Below are 18,424 nucleotides of genomic sequence, written 5' to 3' on the forward strand. Positions count from 1 at the left end.
ACATTAACAAAATTAGTAACATGGATTAAGTATGGATGTGTAGCATGGAAATTACATAAAGTGTAATCTTTACTATGTCTATTTCTAATCAGTCCTACCTTATGACTAAAAATAGTCAAATTCCACTTTCAACACTTGATGCTAAACTACTTCTGAAAGTCATCATTTCAATTCAGAGAATTCAAATACAATAGGCTTTTAAAATCAAGGTCTGTACAAATAACACAACATAATATCACATCAAGAAAACAAACACAATCTAAATACAAATTCCCACTATACTAGCACATCATCAATGTGTACAACACCCATATGTGTGACATGCTCATGATATACTTTGGGTGGCAAACCTTTAGTGAGCGGATCCGCAATCATGGAGTTTGTGCTTATGTGTTCAATCAATACTTGAAGACTCTGAACTCTTTCTTTCACAACCAAGAACTTGATGTCAATGTGTTTGGACTTTGACGAACTTCGGTTGTTCTTAGAATACAATTCTGCGGCTTTATTATCACAGTTGATTCTTAATGGTTTCTTAATCCCATCAACAATTCGCAACTGAGTGATAAAATTCCGCTGCCATATCCCATAGTTTGATGTCTCGTAGCAAGCTATGAATTCTGCCTCCATGGTGGAAGAAGCAATAAGTGTTTGTTTAACACTTTTCCATGAAACTGCTCTTCCATCCACCATGAAGATGTAGCCTGAAGTGGATCTCCTGTTGTCAAGACATCCCGCGAAATTGGAGTCCGAATATCCCACGATCTCTAAATGACTGGATCTACGGTATGTGAGCATATAATCTTTAGTTCTTTGTAAATACTGTATAACCCGTTTTGCCTTTTTCCAGTGATCCATACCTGGGTTACTCAAATATCTGCCTAACATTCCAACAATGTACGCAATAATTGGACGCATACAAACTTGTGCATACATGAGACTTCCTATTGCGGAGGCATAGGGAAACCTCTCCATATCCTTCTTCTCAAGTTCATTTTTCGGACATTGGTGCAAACTAAATTTATCGCCTTTTGCCACAGGCGTGTCTCCTGGTGCACAATTGCTCATGCCAAATCTACTCAACACTTTATCAATGTAGGCCTTTTGTGATAGCCCAAGTATACCTCTTGAACGATCCCTATAGATCTGTATACCCAGCACAAAATATGCATCACCAAGATCCTTCATATCAAATTTACTAGATAGAAATCGCTTGGTTTCATGCAAAAGTCCCACATCACTACTTGCAAGTAGAATATCATCAACAAATAGCACCAAGATAATGAATTTCCTCCCACTGAACTTGAGGTATATGCATTGATCAACGGTGTTCTCCTTAAAACCAAATGAAGTGATCACCTGATCAAACTTCCGGTACCATTGTCGGGATGCTTGCTTTAAACCATATATGGACCTTTTTAATTTGCATACAAGTTGCTTTGAATTATTAGACTCAAAGTTCTCCAGTTGCACCATGTATATAGTTTCATCAATGCTACCATTAAGAAACGCAGTTTTAATGTCCATTTGATGTAGCTCTAAATCATAATGAGCTACAAGTGCCATGATGATTCTAAAGGAGTCATTTGACGAAACCGGTGAAAAGGTCTCCTTATAATCAATGTCTTCCTTTTGAGTGAAACCTTTTGCGACTAGGCGTGCCTTATACCTAACAATGTTGTCTTTTGAATCCTGCTTGGTCTTAAAAATCCATTTACAACCAATCGATTTTACACCTTCAGGCAACTCTACTAGGTCTCAAACACGATTGTCTTTCATTGATTTAATCTCATCCTTTATGGCTTCTATCCACTTTTCAAAGTCAGAACTTTGTTTGACTTGACTAACTAAAATTGGATCATCTTCCAGACCCATGTCAAACTCATGTTCTTGGAGATATACAACATAATCATCTGAAATTGTACTTCTCCTTTCTCTAGTGGATCTCCTTAATGGCACTTGTACTTGAGGTTCTTGAGGTTGTTGAGTTACCTCTTCATGAACTTGAATCGATTCCATAACTTGAGCAGGAGGAATCTCAGGTGTGTCTTGAATTTATGTTATCGACTGTACATTTTGAATAGTGTCATCAAACATAATATGACCATGTCCAGTCGTAATAATAGGAATACTAACAGATTCCTCTTCAAAGACCACCTTTCTTAACAGTTCTCTCCCACTTAACTCAACATCCTCAATGAACTTAGCATTACCCATTTCAAAGAAGGATCTAGTTGAGGGGTCATAAAATTTGAAGCCTCTTGACCTTTCAGAATACCCTACAAAGTAGCAACTCACTATTCTGGAGTCCAATTTCTTTTCATTTGGCTTGTAAGGCCTAGCTTCAGCTGGACAACCCCAGACATGCAAGAGCCTAATACTAGGTTTCTTGCTAGTCCATAACTCATATGGGGTTTTGGCTACTGCTTTGCTTGGTACTCTATTCAAAATATAAACTGCAGTTTTGATGGCTTCGCCCCAAAGTGATTCTGGTAAGGTGGAATGACTGATCATACTTCTTACCATATCCTTAAGAGTACGGTTTCGCCTCTCAGCTACACCATTTTGGCTTGGAGTCCCTAGCATGGTGTATTGAGGAACGATACCACACTCCATCAAATATTTGGCGAATGGCCCTGAATGTTGTTTAACGGGATATGTCATATCTACCATAGTATTCACCTCCACAGTCAAATCTGACAACCTTTATTTTCTTGCTTAATTGGTTCTCAACTTCAGCTTTGAAATTCTTGAACACATCCAATGACTGAGACTTCTCATGAATCAAATAAAGATAGCAATAGTGCGAGTAATCGTCAATGAAAGTGATAAAATATTGTTGCCCATTCCAAGAAGGTGTAGGAAATGGACCACAAATGTCTGTATGTATCAATTCCAAGATATCACTGCACCTATTGGCATCCTTTTTCCTCATATTTGTTTGTTTACCCTTAATGCACTCTATATAGACTTGAAAGTCTGAGAAATCAAGTGGATCAAGAATTCCTTCTAACACAAGCCTTTCAATTCGTTAATTTGAAGTATGACCCAAATGCCTGTGCCATAACATTGATGAACTCTCATTCATTAATTTTTGCTTAATGCCATAATTACTTAAATGCAAGGTTTCATTTCCATTAGTGGCCTTTATGTTCAATTTGTATAATTTGTCTGTTAGACTACCTGTACCAATAACGTTTGAATTTAGATAAAGACTAACCATTCCATTTCTAAATGAACAACAATATCCAAATTTGTCCTGACATGAAACAGAAATTAAATTCCGTATAAACGACGGTACTACAAAAGTCTCTTCCAAATCCAAAGTACATCTAGAGTCTAACTGTAATCTAAAAAGACCAATAGCCTTGATTGCAGCCTTGTTGTCATTTCCCACATAGATGTATCTTTCACCATCAGTTGGCATTCGACTCCTTAGGCAACCTTGCATAGTAACACTTATGTGAGTAGTTGCACCCGTATCTATCCATCAAGTGTCAGTAGGCACTACGACTAAATTAATTTCTGAACAAACAAAGTTAAGAAGTGTACCTTTCTTTTCACGCCAAGCAGCGTATTTGGTACATGTCTTCTTCATATGACCAGCTTTTTTGCAAAAGAAACAAGTAATCTCTTTATCTTGTTTCTTCTGCACCTTCTGCTTTGATGTCCCAGAAACTGTAGTTTGTTTTCCTTTATTGTCCTTCTTTCTTTTCTTGTTAGTACCAAATCCCTGAGATGTGGAAGCCAAGTGAGCACTTTTTATCTTCTCTTGTTTCAATCTCTCTTCCTCTTGTACACACTAAGTAATAAGCTCATTCAAAGTCCATTTTTCTTTTTGTTTATTGTAACTGATTTTGAATTGACTAAATTGTGTAGGAAGAGAGATCAAGACCAAGTGCACGAGTATGTCTTCCAACAACTCTAACTTTAGTGCCTTGAGTCTAGTCACAAGATTAGACATTTCCATAATGTACTCCCTTATATTCTCTTTCCCTTTATACCGCATAGAGACAAGCTTACTAAGAATAATGCTTGTCTCAACCTTTTCATTTGAAGCAAATCGGTTTGCTATTTGGTCCAAGAATGCCTTGGCTCAGGTTTCCTCAGGTATTGCACCCTTTATAGCTTCTGGAATTGAGTGCTTCATTATCATTAGACTCATGCGATTGGATCACTCTCATTTTTCCATAGTAGACCTTTGCTCAGCAGTGCTGGCACTAGTAAGATCTGAAGGGCGATCCTCTCTTAATGCATAGTCTAAATCCATGCACCCGAGCACAATTATAACGTGTTCCTTCCATTTCTTGAAGTTCGTGTCATTAAGCACAGGAATGTTATTGACATTTGCATATATAGAAGATGTTGAATTCATAATAATAAAGCTCACAATCAGTCATATAATCATCATACATACATGAATAAATAAAAAATTTAACATATATATGTATATGTATGTGGACATATAACAAGATACATAGCACAAGCATCAATATTCAGTCTTTGGACAGAAATATCAACTTGTAATTGGCATCCTTATACAAAATTAATTCATAAATATTGACAATAAAATCGAAACAATATGCCTGTCTTTGGACTGACATACAGTATACAAGATAAACTTTATATGTCACATATTTATGACTACTTTATTTATTATCATATTAAAATAATCTTCTTTTGGGCCGATTATTTTAAATAATAATAAAAAATAACATGTTTACATATTATAAAATAAATAAATTATATACTATCTGTTACTTTGTCAACAAATATATATAATTCATTTATTTTAAAACATTAAACATAAATACAATAAGAAATAATTCAATCAAAATTATTTATTTATTCATTTATGCATAATCTCATGTATATATATATATATATATATATATATATATATAACAATTGAAGCATAAAACATATATAAAAGCTTTTGTCTAATGGTTTAGGCATGGGTTCAAGCCAACCCGCCCCCTTAGTTATTTTATTTTACTAATTGGTCCGAAAAAAACATCATAGTCAAATGGGTGGGCCTGGATTGAACCTAGGCCAGGGTTCTAATCCCCAAATTGCAAAGTAAATAATGATGCAGGGGCGTGCAATTTAGATGAAATATTACCCATATTTTAAACACTTTTACATGCAGCACAAACATAAAATTTTCCTATAGCACAAATAGCAATGTTTGACTTTCTTGTGTTGGACACTACAAAAAATGAAATGCTAAATAGGAGTCATTGTTACCAATTCATGCAATTGTGTTTGAGATAAATATTCGTTTTTTTTTTATTTATTTGGACATTCTACAGGAATTTGAATCTTCTCCACAAACAGCCAACTATAATCACACTTTTGCGGCATTGGCGTCCAAAAGGCAAAGGACACCAACCAACTAAGGACCCATGGCGACCCCATAGACGCCGGCAGTAGCGCCAAATTACCATCCCCTACAATGGCATCATCAGTAATGTCGGAGCTATCCTCGAAGCTGCCGCCGGTGAAACGCCACCAAACGATGCACCAATTAGAGGCATTTTTCTATGGGATGCCGACAGCGGCATCATCAGTGGCGCCATCACAAAAAAAAACGTCGTAACGGCGTTGCTGAGTAGCTTGCAACAACGCCCAAATTTTGGCGCTTCTCATCAGCGCCTGGACGGTGTCTGGAACGCCTAAAAATGATGCTTAAATCACGAGCAGACGATTGAGGAACAACGCCTGAACGGCGTCGCAGTCATTTTCCATCGCCTGAATGGCGTTCTTGACTGGAGAATGACGCCAAACCGACGTCTCAATCCTCTTCCAGGCGGCGGCATGGTGACGTCGGGCTGATGACGCCTGTTGCAGCGTCAAAACGGCACCAAGGATGCTACAAAACGAACGGCGCTGGAATGGCGCTATTCTGATTCCTAATGACGCGTTGCAACGCCCCAGCCCTACTCCCACTGCCCGAAACAACGCCTATAATGGTGTCTAGAACGACACTCAAGCGGCGTCGGTGGAATGCCTGAAAACAACGTCTCTTGCTTTGGGTCTTTTGTTTGTGTTTAAAAGAGTGTTTTGGTGAAAATGGGAGGCTCTGATACCATTTGTTATGAATTCTTTATTTCCATTATCACCCAAAACACAAAAATAGGATATATGTATACCAAGCATTCAAATTATGTCTTCTCTATTGTCTAAGAACATACCTAAGTCCATTATTTTCCCACGATGAATACAGTATGAATCTTCTAAGGCTGAGGAGGGGAACCATCATCACTGGATTCTCTCTGGCGATGGGAAACGGGAAAGATTAGGGTTCTGTTCTATTAAAAAATGTGATTATTCACAAAATGAACAGACCCTTGACCTTTTATACCCTCCTGCCTTAGGGACCATACACATTGGGCTATTAGGCCTCACGAATCTTAGGCCCATGATGGCGTTGGGCTCTACACATAGGTGGCCCATACTCTTGAATGAACAGAAAACAAATACTGTAAAAGGTGAATAGCTTAGTCATGAACTATTGTTAGATATGTGTGTCCATATCTTAACAGTATCCCCATTGGATCTTCCTCCAAGTGAGTTTCCAAACGTTTGAGTTGCATGAGGTTTGGAGGATAAAGTGTTATGTCCACAGGTAGTTTCCGGATGGTTCCTCCTAGAAGCAATTTGCAGAGGCACTTGTGGTGTGATAAAAACTCTAGACATGGGAATAACATTGTTCTAGATTCAACTTCAGCATCTGATCTGATTCACCCAGAGTTTGAACATTTTGTCGTATCTACGCTCTACATCAGCATATTCCAGGAACTGGCGGATCCACTCCAGCTCGTTACGGAGCTGCCTCACCTACCCTTCTACTATTGCAAATAGCAAGGCTTGTTGTGAAACCAAGGCACCCAGCTTCTCTACCAAAAACATATACTGTCCTCCGCCATTTTTGTTGCACTTCTTCCTCTTTGGTGTTCTCATCATGCAAATGAAGCACTGTGTACCATAAAGAAAATGAAATCTCTCCTTAGTCAGGGGTGAACTTGAGAATTAAATATGAATCATATTTAATTAAATGAATAGCCAAAGTGGAACTTATTTAAGATTCTTTGATCGAAGTTAAAAGATGAGAAATTTTTATCTTATGTTACTATTTGATTAAGATTGTTTATAAAATAATGAAAATTTTTATAATAATCCTCCTATAATCTTTATAAAATTGAATTTATTTATAAATTATAAGAAAAAAATGAGATACCAATTTAGAGACACAAGCAAAGGAAATTAAAATTTCTAAAACTTATAGGAAGGAACAAAGGAAAAGAAAACAAAAAACAAAAATAGAAACCTCTTATCTGAACCAAGAATTATGGTTATCCATGTCGGGGCTGAAGCGGATTGGACTTAAATTTGCAGGCCTCGTCCAAGGAGAAGCAGTTTCCGGTGGGTACATTTGTGGGGCCTGCAGAGGTAGAGGAAATGGGGATATCGTGGATTTTGCGGTGATGGCGATTGGTCGGGGTGCTCTTTTAGGTTATATTTGATTATGAAAAAAAAATTAAAATAAATAAACCAATGTTTGATTGCATTGTGAAAAATACTAAAGATTTGTGTAATGTCTCTACCATTCCAGTCCTCTTCAAAAGGTAGAATGAATGTATGTCAATGGTTGACACAATTGATTCGTACCATGGAATTATGCATCCTGCCTTCGAAAGGAGAATGACTAGCTGACCTAGTTCAGTTTCACATATTCTTTAATTTTGTTATTTTGTTCACTTGAAAAGACCTCCCTGTTGTTATTTTGCATGATTGACTACTTCAATTTGTACCATGAATTATATGTAAACTCCGTACAAACAATTAAATTATATTTACCAAACAATAGTGTGACATATGCAATAATGATAATAATATCACAATAATTAATAATAATAAATTAATTTTGATATTAATATCTTAGTAATAACATTAATAATATTATTTCATTGATAATAATAATAATAATAATAATAATAATAGTAATAATAATAACATGAAATTTTTTAAAAATACTTTAAATAAAAAATTAAATCCTTCAAACTTTTTAAATAAAATTTGATATCAAATCTTTTTTATTTTAAATTCTTTTTAAAAACTTTCTTTCATTTTTTTTTCTTATTATTTTATTCAAATTATATAAATTACTAAAAGTTGTATTTATAATTTCTTTTATGAAATTAATTTTTATTTAAAATTTATATTTTATAAAATATTAAATATATATTTTTTTATTAGTTTGTTTTAGATATTTTAGTTGTGAGCAATTTCATGACAATTTTATCTTTTCAAAAATTTAAAGTGATCATTATAATAACAATTTTAAAATAAAGTTATAATTATTTGAAACTTTCTTTTTGTAAATTTTTAAAATTAAAAGTTAAATTGATAATACAATAAAAATAAATAAAAAGAAATTATCTGCCATTTTTATGAAAAGTAGCAAAAAATTTATAATTTAATTAGTCATATCATAGATTATTTGAAAATTTTGATGATATTGAATTCCAAATATATATATATATATATATATATATATATATATATATATATATATATATATATATATTTTGTGTTGATATTTTAATTTGTCTTGTTAATACCTTAATTACATGCAAACTCAGTGCAAAACAATTAAATTATATTTACCAAGCAATAATGTGACATATGCAATAATAATAATATAACAATAATAAATTAATTTTGATATTGATGTATTAGTAATATTATTTCATTAATAATAATAACATGAAAGTAAAAAAAAAAAAAAAAAAAAGAAAAGGCAAATATTAAAGGTGAAATGATAAAAATAAAATGAAATAAAAGGAGTAATTTGGTCATTTTCACATGGTGAATCAATCGAGCATATTGAAATATACAACATAAAACGACTTTCGATTATATAGAATTTGAAGCTCTAAATTAACCATAATTCCAATCTTCTCCTTCTGTCCCTAAAACCTCACTCATCAATTCTTGGGATAGATGATAGAGGTTTAGTCTTTGGAGCTTTTTCAACTGCAATAATCCATCTGGGAACTTCCTCATTCCGACACAATACTCGATTTTCAAAGTTTTCAAATTAGGCATTGCTCCTTTCCCCACTGACAAGTCTTCTAGTCTCCCCAGGTACTGCATTTGTAGGAATTCAAGTTGAAGGAACCCTCCATGAGGACAATTCATTTCCGTACCCACATAAGATTCTTCTAATAATGTGAGAATCCTCAAGTTTGGCAGCCTCCCTAGTATTAGCATTGGATCTTCCTCCATTTTAGTATCAAGCAGTTTGAGTTGCATGAGATTCGAAGGATAGAGTGTTGTTTCCACGGGTAGTTTTGGGATGGTTCCCACTAGATGCAATTTGTAGAGGCACTTGTGGTGTGAGAAAGACTCCAGATCTATCCTGCACCAAGTCCACGTGCAGGACTCGAAGCAATTTAGAGCATTTATGTAAACATACCTCATCTCCTTCATCAATGGATCTATTGAGGATCAAAGATCGGATATTAGAATTTTTCAAATGCGGAGAGTTAGTCTGATTAATATTACTGATCAGTCGACGAACACTAGTAGGAAGCACGTCCACATCAATGTTTTCATCTACCTCAAAAAGTTTTTCTTCATTAGCTTCTGAAATGGCTAGATCTCGAAGTAGGTCGTGTATACGGCAAGACTTCACCCTTCCATCGTCTCTCGTATCAGCCACCTGAATCATGTTTCTCTGGATCAACTCGTATAAGTAGTCTTCTGCAATGTCTTCCGGCGTTTCTTTTCCCCTTTTTTGTACAAATCCTTCAGCAACCCACAAGCGAATCAACTCACTTGCTTTGATTTCTGAGTCCTCCGGAAAGACCCCACAGTAAAGAAAGCAGGGCTTCAAGTAAGAGGGTAAGTCGTTATAGCTCAGTGCAAGTAGGAGTCAGGACCTTGACTTAGATGCCAATCCATGCTTTTAAGCACTTTCCGCCATGAGTCTTGTGTCAGATCTTTCAGAGATAAAAGTCCTCCAAGCACCACAATTGTAAGAGGTAAACCTTTGCATTTTGCTACAATCTCCTTTTTAAATTCCTCCAACCCTGGCCTGTTATCACCCCACGTCGTCTCCACGTTCACCACCATGAAGGGGTGATCCTGAAGTGGTCCAGCACCCACGTCCTCCACCATGATCCTACTTTTCCGTTGCGTTTAAGGAAGGTGTGGCAAATCTGCAGAAACGTGGTATGATGGGAGGCCACAGTTATATATTTCTCATGGTCCCGAACTCGTCTGCTATTATCTTCAGAAACACCATCTAAACAAAGGGAGATTAGAGTTTGGAAATCAAGTTTTTGAAACCGACTACAATGACTGGAGGTAAGTAGACTATTCTTAGTCTTTTTCAGTTTTGATTCATATTGCAAATCCATTGGAATCATATATATATAGCATGTAAACAACTTACATTTGGTATCAGAGCACGTTAAATCTTACCTCTGTTTTGTATTAATTCTGAATGAAAATTCTTGTTATTATGATCTCTCTAAATTATTTAAACAATGGCTGCTTGAGGCGATCCAAAGGGTTGGCGTAATTCTTTCAAAAAAATGCCATTACAGGCAGCCATTCAGGCGCCGTTTTTGGGTGCTTCAGCGGCGCTGTTAAGGCGCCATTGGAGACACCATTGGGAGTGCATTTTGAGGCTGCAACCAGTGCCATTTTCAAGCGCCATACCAGCCCCGTTCAGGCACCACTTGCAGCACCATTGAAAGTCCATTTTTTAGTGCTGCAACCAGTCCATTTTCAAGCGCCATACCAGCCCCGTTCAGGCACCACATGCAGCACCATTGAAAGTCCATTTTTTGGGGCTGCAACCAGTCCATTTCAAGCGCTATACCAGCGCCGTTTCAGGCACCTTTTTGCTCTGGCAAGAGGCGCCCTTTGGGAGTGCCGTTTAGGCGCTATTCGCAGCGGCTGGAAGTCACCAGTGAGGACTTACTTGCTGGTGATGTTGGTAGCCGGAAGGCACCCGTGAGGCTCTTTATGCCTCTGATGCAGGTGGCTCCATGGCTAGTTGGTGATGAAGCAATCCACAAGGGTGGCGGTAAATTAGAACCTAGAGAGAGAATGGGTTCTATTAAGTGTTGGGCCATGTATTAAATGGAAATTTGGGCCTTGGTATAAGAGGCTATTGGGCTCATTAAGCTCAATGCATGCCAATAGCCCATTTTACAAAATTATGGGCTTTAAGTTTTGGTTCATTGAATGATGGTTAAAATTAGGCCAGTTTAAGCCCTTTTTAGCCCGATTTGAATTTTTATTTTAATTTTATTGGGCATAGAATTGATTGTGTTTTATTTGGATTTAGGCATTCATTCATAATCTGAAACCTTTAAATTATTATTATTATTTTTAAATTATCATGTAAATTTTATGCATGCAAAATAAATAATTATATATTGTTTTATATGTTTGTAGCCTAAATTAAAGTTGTAGCTCTTAATGCATGCAATTATTGCCTGAATTTGAGTTAGATATATTAAAATTATATCATATAGTTTTAATGTCTAGTGAAACCATATGATTTTTTAAATAATTAAGGAATAGCCACGACATCCTTAATTATATAAAAAATTATATATTAAGTAAATAAGGATCACATTATGGACATTAATTGTAATTAATTATATAAATATGATGATTTTGCCCCACAGGGTTTTCATTATATTTATATAATTAATTAGGATAAAATATTAAAATTAATTTTTCCTAATTTACCCACAGGAGTTAGGAAGAATTAATTTAATAGGTTTATCATAAAGATTACAGACATAAAATATCAAACTATATTCACAATAAATTTCATAATTCAATAAAATAGTTTGATAAAGTCTATCATAAAGATAATTAATTTGATTGAATTAAAGATTTAGCCCACAGGCAATTTTTAATAAAATTAGATTAAATTTTAAGCATGTTCTACATTGGTAAAGCATGAATTTATATTAAAGCCTCAAATTTTTAATAAGCTTGTAATCCTTTTGTGCAGTTTTACCTAGCATATCTGATATTCGTTGTGAGGTTCCCGAACTTAGAGGAGATAACTTTAAGATATGGAAGGAGAGAATTCTTCTTCAATTAGGGTGCATGGACATAGATTATGCTATAAGGAAAGATGAACCACATAAGATCATTGATACCAGCACACTTGAAGAAATATTATTGTACGAACGCTAGGAGAAATCTAATCGCCTTAGCGTGATGTACATTAAGACAAAAATCAGAGCTGGCATACGTGGTTCAATCGAGCAACATGAGAATGTCCGTGAATTGCTAAAGGCTATTGACGAGCAATTCGTCACTTCAGATAAAGCCTTGGTAAGCACCCTAATTATGAAATTCACATCCCTGAAGCTCACCAGTATAAGAGGTGTGCGTGAACATATCATGGAGATGAGGGACATTGTGGCTCAATTGAAGAAACTCGAGGTAGAAATGTCTGAATCTTTCTTGGTGCACTTTATCCTTAACACTCTTCCACCTCAGTATGGACCTTTCAAAATCTCTTACAACACACATAAGGATAAGTGGTCTATCAATGAATTGATGACCATGTGTGTTCAAGAGAAAGGAAGGTTATTAATGGAACAGGGAGAAAGTGCCATGCTAGTGACGCAAAGGAAAGGAAAGAAAGGAAAATCTCAAGCTAGTCAGAAAGGGAAGCAACAAATTCCTCCCAAATCTGACATTAAGAAAGATGAAAAGTGTTTTTTCTGTAAAAAGAAAAGACACGTGAAGAAGAAGTGTCTGAAATTTCAGAATTGGCTTGAGAAGAAAGGTAACCCTACCTCATTTGTTTGCTATGAATCTAATATGGTTAATGTAAACACCAACACATGGTGGATTGATTCTGGATCTACAATCCACATTTCAAATTCCTTGCAGGGTATGCAAAACCTAAGGAAGCCAGTGACAAGTGAGCAATTCATCTTATCCGGAAACAAGATGGGCTCGCATGTGGAAGCAATAGGGACATGTTATTTAACTTTATATGGTGGTTTTATTTTGGAATTGCAAAGGACCTTTTATGTACCAAGTTTCTCACGAAACTTGATTTTAGTTTCTAGACTTGTACCATTTGGATATTCCTTTCATTTTTCAGAAACATCTTTCAGTTTGATTTATAAATCTGAATGTGTTGGGAATGGTATCTTGTCTGATGGTCTTTCTTGTATATTCTTACAAAATGATACCGCTCATAATTCATTACATGTCCAAACTGGCATTAAGAGATGTGTTGTAAATGAGGATTCCTCTACATTGCGGCACCGGAGATTAGGTTATATCTCCATAGATAGAATCAAAAGATTGGTGAATGATGGGGTACTTAGTACTCTAGATTTTACTGACTTTGAGACTTGTGTGGACTGCATTAAGGGTAAGCAGACCAATAAGTCAAAAAGAGGTGCTACTAGGAGTTCCACCATACTAGAGATCATACATACTGATATATGTAGTCTTGACATGGACTCTCATGGTAAAAAATACTTCATCTCTTTCATAGATGATTTCTCACAATACATGTATCTCTACATACTTCATAATAAAAATGAAGCTTTAGATGCCTTTAAAGTCTTCAAGGCAGAAGTAGAGAAACAATATGGTAAACAAATTAAGATTGTGAGATCAGATAGAGGTGGAGAATACTATGGTAGATACTTGGAAGATGGACAATCACTTGGGCCATTTGCGAAGTTTCTTCAAGAGCATGGGATTGTTGCCCAATACACCATGCCTGGTTCTCCAGACCAAAATGGTGTAGCAGAAAGAAGAAACCGAACTTTATTGGACATGGTGAGGAGTATGCTTAGCAGCTCAAAACTTCCTAAATTCTTGTGGACTGAAGCACTTAAGACAACAGTGTATATATTAAACCGAGTTCCAACCAAGGATGTCCCAAAGACGCCATTTGAGTTATTGAAAGGTTGGAAACTTAGTTTGCGACATATGCGCGTTTGGGGATGCTCGTCTGAAGTGAGAATTTATAATCCACAAGAGAAGAAATTGGACCCAAGGACTATTAGTGGGTATTTCATTGGATATGCTGAAAAGTCTAAGGGGTACAGATTTTACTGTCCATCTCACAGCACTAGGATTGTGGAATCGAGAAATGCTAAATTTCTTGAATATGACTTGGTCAGTGGAGCGATCAATTTAGAAACATAGTTTCTGATATTGATCATACAGAGTCTCAACCTTCCACTTCAAGTGATAGATTGTTTATTGTTCATAACACCCCTCAAGTACAATCGGGTGTAGAACGAACAATCACTGAAGTTCAACCAGTCGTTGAAGTTCCACAAGCTATTGACAACATTCCAATAGATCAAGTTGATCAGGAGTTTCCTGATACTTCTGGACAACAAGTTGAACCTCATACTTCCTTAGAAGATATTGGTGCAACCTTAAGAAGGTCTACTCGAACTAAAAGGTCAGCAATTCCTAATGATTATGTAGTGTATCTACAGGAATGTGACTACAATATAGGAACCGAAAATGATCCCGAATCTTTTTCACAAGCCATGAGTTGTAAAGAATCAGAATTGTGGTACAATGCCATGAAGCATGAGATGAGTTCCATGAAGTGCAACGATGTTTGGGACCTTGTTGAGTTGCCTAATGGTGCAAAAACCATTGGTTGTAAATGAGTTTTTAAGACAAAGAAAGACTCATTAGGCAACATTGAGAGATACAAGGCCAGACTTGTTGCAAAGGGGTTCACTCAGAAAGAAGGAATCGATTACACGGAAACCTTTTCTCCTGTATCTAAGAAAGATTCCTTACGCATTATATTGGCATTAGTAGCCCACTTTGATTTGGAATTGCAACAAATGGATGTGAAAACAGCATTTCTTAATGGAGAGCTAGAAGAGGAGGTTTACATGAAACAACCTAAAGGATTCCCCTCTAGTGATGGTGAGCAATTGGTTTGTAAGCTTAAGAAATCCATATACGGTTTAAAACAAGCATCCCGCCAATGGTATTTAAAATTTCATAACATAATTTCTTCATTTGGTTTTGAAGAAAATGTTATGGATCAATGCATATACCTTAAGGTCAGTGAGAGTAAAGTTTGTTTTCTTGTTTTATATGTGGATGACATCTTACTTGCAACCAATGATAAGGGTTTACTTCATGAGGTGAAACAATTCCTCTCTAAAAATTTTGACATGAAGGATATGGGTGAGGCATCTTATGTCATTGGCATTAAGATCCATAGAGACAGATTTAAAGGTATCTTAGGTTTGTCTCAAGAAACCTATATCAATAAAGTTTTAGAGAGATTTCGGATGAAGAATTGTTCACCTAGTGTTTCTCCTATAGTGAAGGGTGATAGGTTCAATCTGAACTAATGCCCGAAAAACGATCTTGAGAGGGAACAAATGAAGAACATTTCATATGCTTCTGTAGTCGAAAGTTTGATGTATGCTCAAGTCTGCACAAGGCCTGACATTGCATTTGCTGTTGGAATGTTAGGACGATATCAGAGTAACCCAGGTATAGACCATTGGAAAGCTGCAAAGAAAGTGATGAGATATCTTCAAGGAACCAAAGATTACAAGCTTATGTACAGACGAACAAGCAATTTAGAGGTAGTTGGTTACTCAGATTCAGACTTTGCTGGCTGTGTTGATTCACATAAATCAACATCTGGATACATTTTTATATTGGCCGGTGGAGCTATATCTTGGAGGAGCGTTAAGCAGACCATGACTGCTACTTCTACTATGGAAGCTGAGTTCATATCTTGTTTTGAGGCTACTTCACATGGTGTATGGCTTAAGAGTTTCATTTCCGGGCTTAGAGTTATGGATTCAATATCTAGGCCATTGAGTATATATTGCGACAATTCAGCTGCAGTCTTTATGGCAAAGAACAATAAAAGTGGAAGTCGAAGCAAGCACATCGACATTAAGTATCTAGCCATAAGAAAACGTGTTAAAGAAAAGAAAGTGGTTATTGAGCACATTAGCACTGAATTGATGATCGCTGATCCTTTGACTAAGGGCATGCCACCATTGAAATTCAAGGATCATGTAGTGAACATGGGACTTAGTTCCCTTATGTAGTTTCTATTGTACAAACTCTTATTATGATGTTTTCTCATATTGATGCACATTTTTTATTTAATTTTGAGAAAATTCAACTTCATTGGACCAAGAATGAACATAGGGTTTATTCATTAAGTAATATTGCCACATAAAGTATAATGTTAAGAAATGAGTACACTGTAATACATGGAAGGAAACACTCGTTAAATAGAGGACTTATCGCCATGATTCAAGTATTTGTTACTTAATACGGATAATTGATGGATTAAGATAGGACATTAAGTTAAAGGTGTGGACCAAGTGGGAGAATGTTATCACCCCACGTCGTCTCCACGTTCACCACCATGAAGGGGTGATCCTGAAGTGGTCCAGCACCCACGTCCTCCACCATGATCCTACTTTTCCGCTGCGTTTAAGGAAGGTGTGGCAAATCTACAGAAACGTGGTATGATGGGAGGCCACGGTTATATATTTCTCATGGTCCCGAACTCGTCTACTATTATCTTCAGAAACACCATCTAAACAAAGGGAGATTAGAGTTTGGAAATCAAGTTTTTGAAACCGACTACAATGACTGGAGGTAAGTAGACTATTCTTAGTCTTTTTCAGTTTTGATTCGTATTGCAAATCCATTGGAATCATATATATATAGCATGTAAACAACTTACATGGCCATGTTAGTACTGCTGCAATCCCTGCTTTGTTGAGAAACAGATCCCAGCTTTCTTTTTCACCCAGAAGTTGAAGTTTATAGCAATCTGAATGAGCATCCACAGCAATATCTTCTCTGCGAGTAGTGATCAACACTCTGCTCTTATTTGATTCTGCAGGAAAATATGACCTCAACCGGCGCCAAACATCGGTGTTCCATATATCATCAAGTACTATCAAGTACCTTTTTCCCTGGAGACATTTATAAACCTCTTCTCCCAATTAATTTTCATTTTTACGTTTTTGTTCATCCGTGAAAGTCGTGACACAATTGGCGATCCCGAGCAAAAGCTCCCGGATATTGTACTCTTGAGATACATAAACCCAAGCACGGCAAGTGGTGCCGAACATCCGTGTCGTTGGAAACTTTCTTGGCAAGAGTTGTTTTGCCAAGGCCACCCATTCCCCAGATGGCCACCACTACTCTTTCCATTGCTCCCTCTAACAGCTTTCCCTTACAGCTTCCACATCATTTTTCATCCCCACAACATTGGTTTCTTCAACAGTGAGAAACCTCTTCTCTTTCCTGGCCACCATTTGATTGGAGTACCGTTCAGAAGTAGTTGCAATACCGGAAGAGCTCCCAGGTTCATAAGCTCTCAGATCTTCCATGCCGTACCTCCGTTTATTAATCAAAATCTTCTTGATCTCACTGATACGCCCATTGAGCTCATTCACAAGCCGTAACTTGTCAGGCAAGACCACGCATGCGGGTAAGAAGTTGAGGAACTTGAGATTATTGAATCTCTGCTGTCGTTTGCGTTCCACTTTGGATATGAATTCATCAATGGCATCTTCGGCATCATAGGCTGCATCCCTGAACTGATTCACCCACAGCTTGAACATTTTGTCGTATCTACGCTCTGCATCCGCATGTTCTAGGAACTGGCGGATCCACTTCAGCTCGTTTCGGAGCAGCCTGACCTGCCCTTCTACTGCCCCATAGAGCGAGGCTTGTTGTGAAACCGAGTCATACAGATTCTCTACGAAAAACGAGATGCTGCTCTCGGCCATTTTTGATGCACTTCTTCTTCCTCCTCTTCTTTGGTGTTTTCAACGTGCAAAGGGAGCAGCACTGTGTACCTAGAAGAAAATAAAATCTCTCCTCAGACAAGGATCAACTTGAAATTTGCTCCAAGTTAAAAATCCTGTACATGGTAATGTGTTTAAATGATTATTACTCTTTTTAAAAATAAAAGGTAATGGTGAGCTTGAACTTTTGATGAAATTAATATCAATAAGGCTTTTTTTATCAATAAAATAATGATTTCATCCCACTTTTATCAGGAAAAACACAAAATAAAAAAAGTTGACATGTGTGTAAAAAATATTTAGTAAAAAGTAGAAGAAAATATTTAAAACTTTTTATATTTTTAAATATCTTAGGCTTTCACTAAATAAGGGAGTTGCTTTCACTAAATTTTAGAAAGATTGAGAATGATTAAATGCTTCAAAATAATAAAAATATTTCAATACTCCAAAATTATTGTTAAATTAAAGGGAGGAAGACAATATTTTTCAAAAAAGGGAGTTGTCATTTCATCACAATTTTTTGTATAAAGGCAAAGTTTATTTTAGATGAATAAGAAAAAAATTGTTAAAAA

General features: G+C 36.2%; 2 protein-coding genes across 2 annotated transcripts; both read right to left on the reverse strand.

Moving 5' to 3' along the window:
• Positions 1 to 9,298: 9,298 nt before the first annotated feature.
• On the reverse strand, positions 9,299 to 10,185 carry LOC132255172 (toMV resistant protein Tm-2 netted virescent-like). The gene is made up of 3 exons (XM_059743029.1): positions 9,982 to 10,185; positions 9,482 to 9,895; positions 9,299 to 9,424 (listed from the first exon to the last, which is right to left on the reverse strand). Exons 1-3 carry the CDS (start codon positions 10,183 to 10,185, stop codon positions 9,299 to 9,301), a joined length of 744 nt encoding a protein of 247 aa, XP_059599012.1.
• Positions 10,186 to 16,392: 6,207 nt separating this feature from the next.
• On the reverse strand, positions 16,393 to 17,253 carry LOC132255173 (putative late blight resistance protein homolog R1B-17). Its single transcript, XM_059743030.1, has 3 exons — positions 17,128 to 17,253; positions 16,794 to 17,012; positions 16,393 to 16,515 (listed from the first exon to the last, which is right to left on the reverse strand). Exons 1-3 carry the CDS (start codon positions 17,251 to 17,253, stop codon positions 16,393 to 16,395), a joined length of 468 nt encoding a protein of 155 aa, XP_059599013.1.
• Positions 17,254 to 18,424: the final 1,171 nt, after the last annotated feature.

This window comes from Vitis vinifera, chromosome 15 (assembly GCF_030704535.1).
Source record: "Vitis vinifera cultivar Pinot Noir 40024 chromosome 15, ASM3070453v1".
NCBI classification, from domain to species: domain Eukaryota; kingdom Viridiplantae; phylum Streptophyta; class Magnoliopsida; order Vitales; family Vitaceae; genus Vitis; species Vitis vinifera.

What these genes read in the sequence shown, in the direction of transcription:
- LOC132255172 (XM_059743029.1), bottom strand. Translation starts at nt 10,185, where the DNA reads ATGGTGGAGGACGTGGGTGCTGGACCACTTCAGGATCACCCCTTCATG. An exon ending in CACAAGACTCATGGCGGAAA is followed by an intron (nt 9,896 to 9,981) that starts GTGCTTAAAAGC and finishes TCTTACTTGAAG; the next exon opens with CCCTGCTTTCTTTACTGTGG. An exon ending in CCATTGATGAAGGAGATGAG is followed by an intron (nt 9,425 to 9,481) that starts GTATGTTTACAT and finishes GACTTGGTGCAG; the next exon opens with GATAGATCTGGAGTCTTTCT.
- LOC132255173 (XM_059743030.1), bottom strand. Translation starts at nt 17,253, where the DNA reads ATGGAAAGAGTAGTGGTGGCCATCTGGGGAATGGGTGGCCTTGGCAAA. An exon ending in TGGGTTTATGTATCTCAAGA is followed by an intron (nt 17,013 to 17,127) that starts GTACAATATCCG and finishes AAATGTCTCCAG; the next exon opens with GGAAAAAGGTACTTGATAGT. An exon ending in ACAAAGCAGGGATTGCAGCA is followed by an intron (nt 16,516 to 16,793) that starts GTACTAACATGG and finishes CCTTAAACGCAG; the next exon opens with CGGAAAAGTAGGATCATGGT.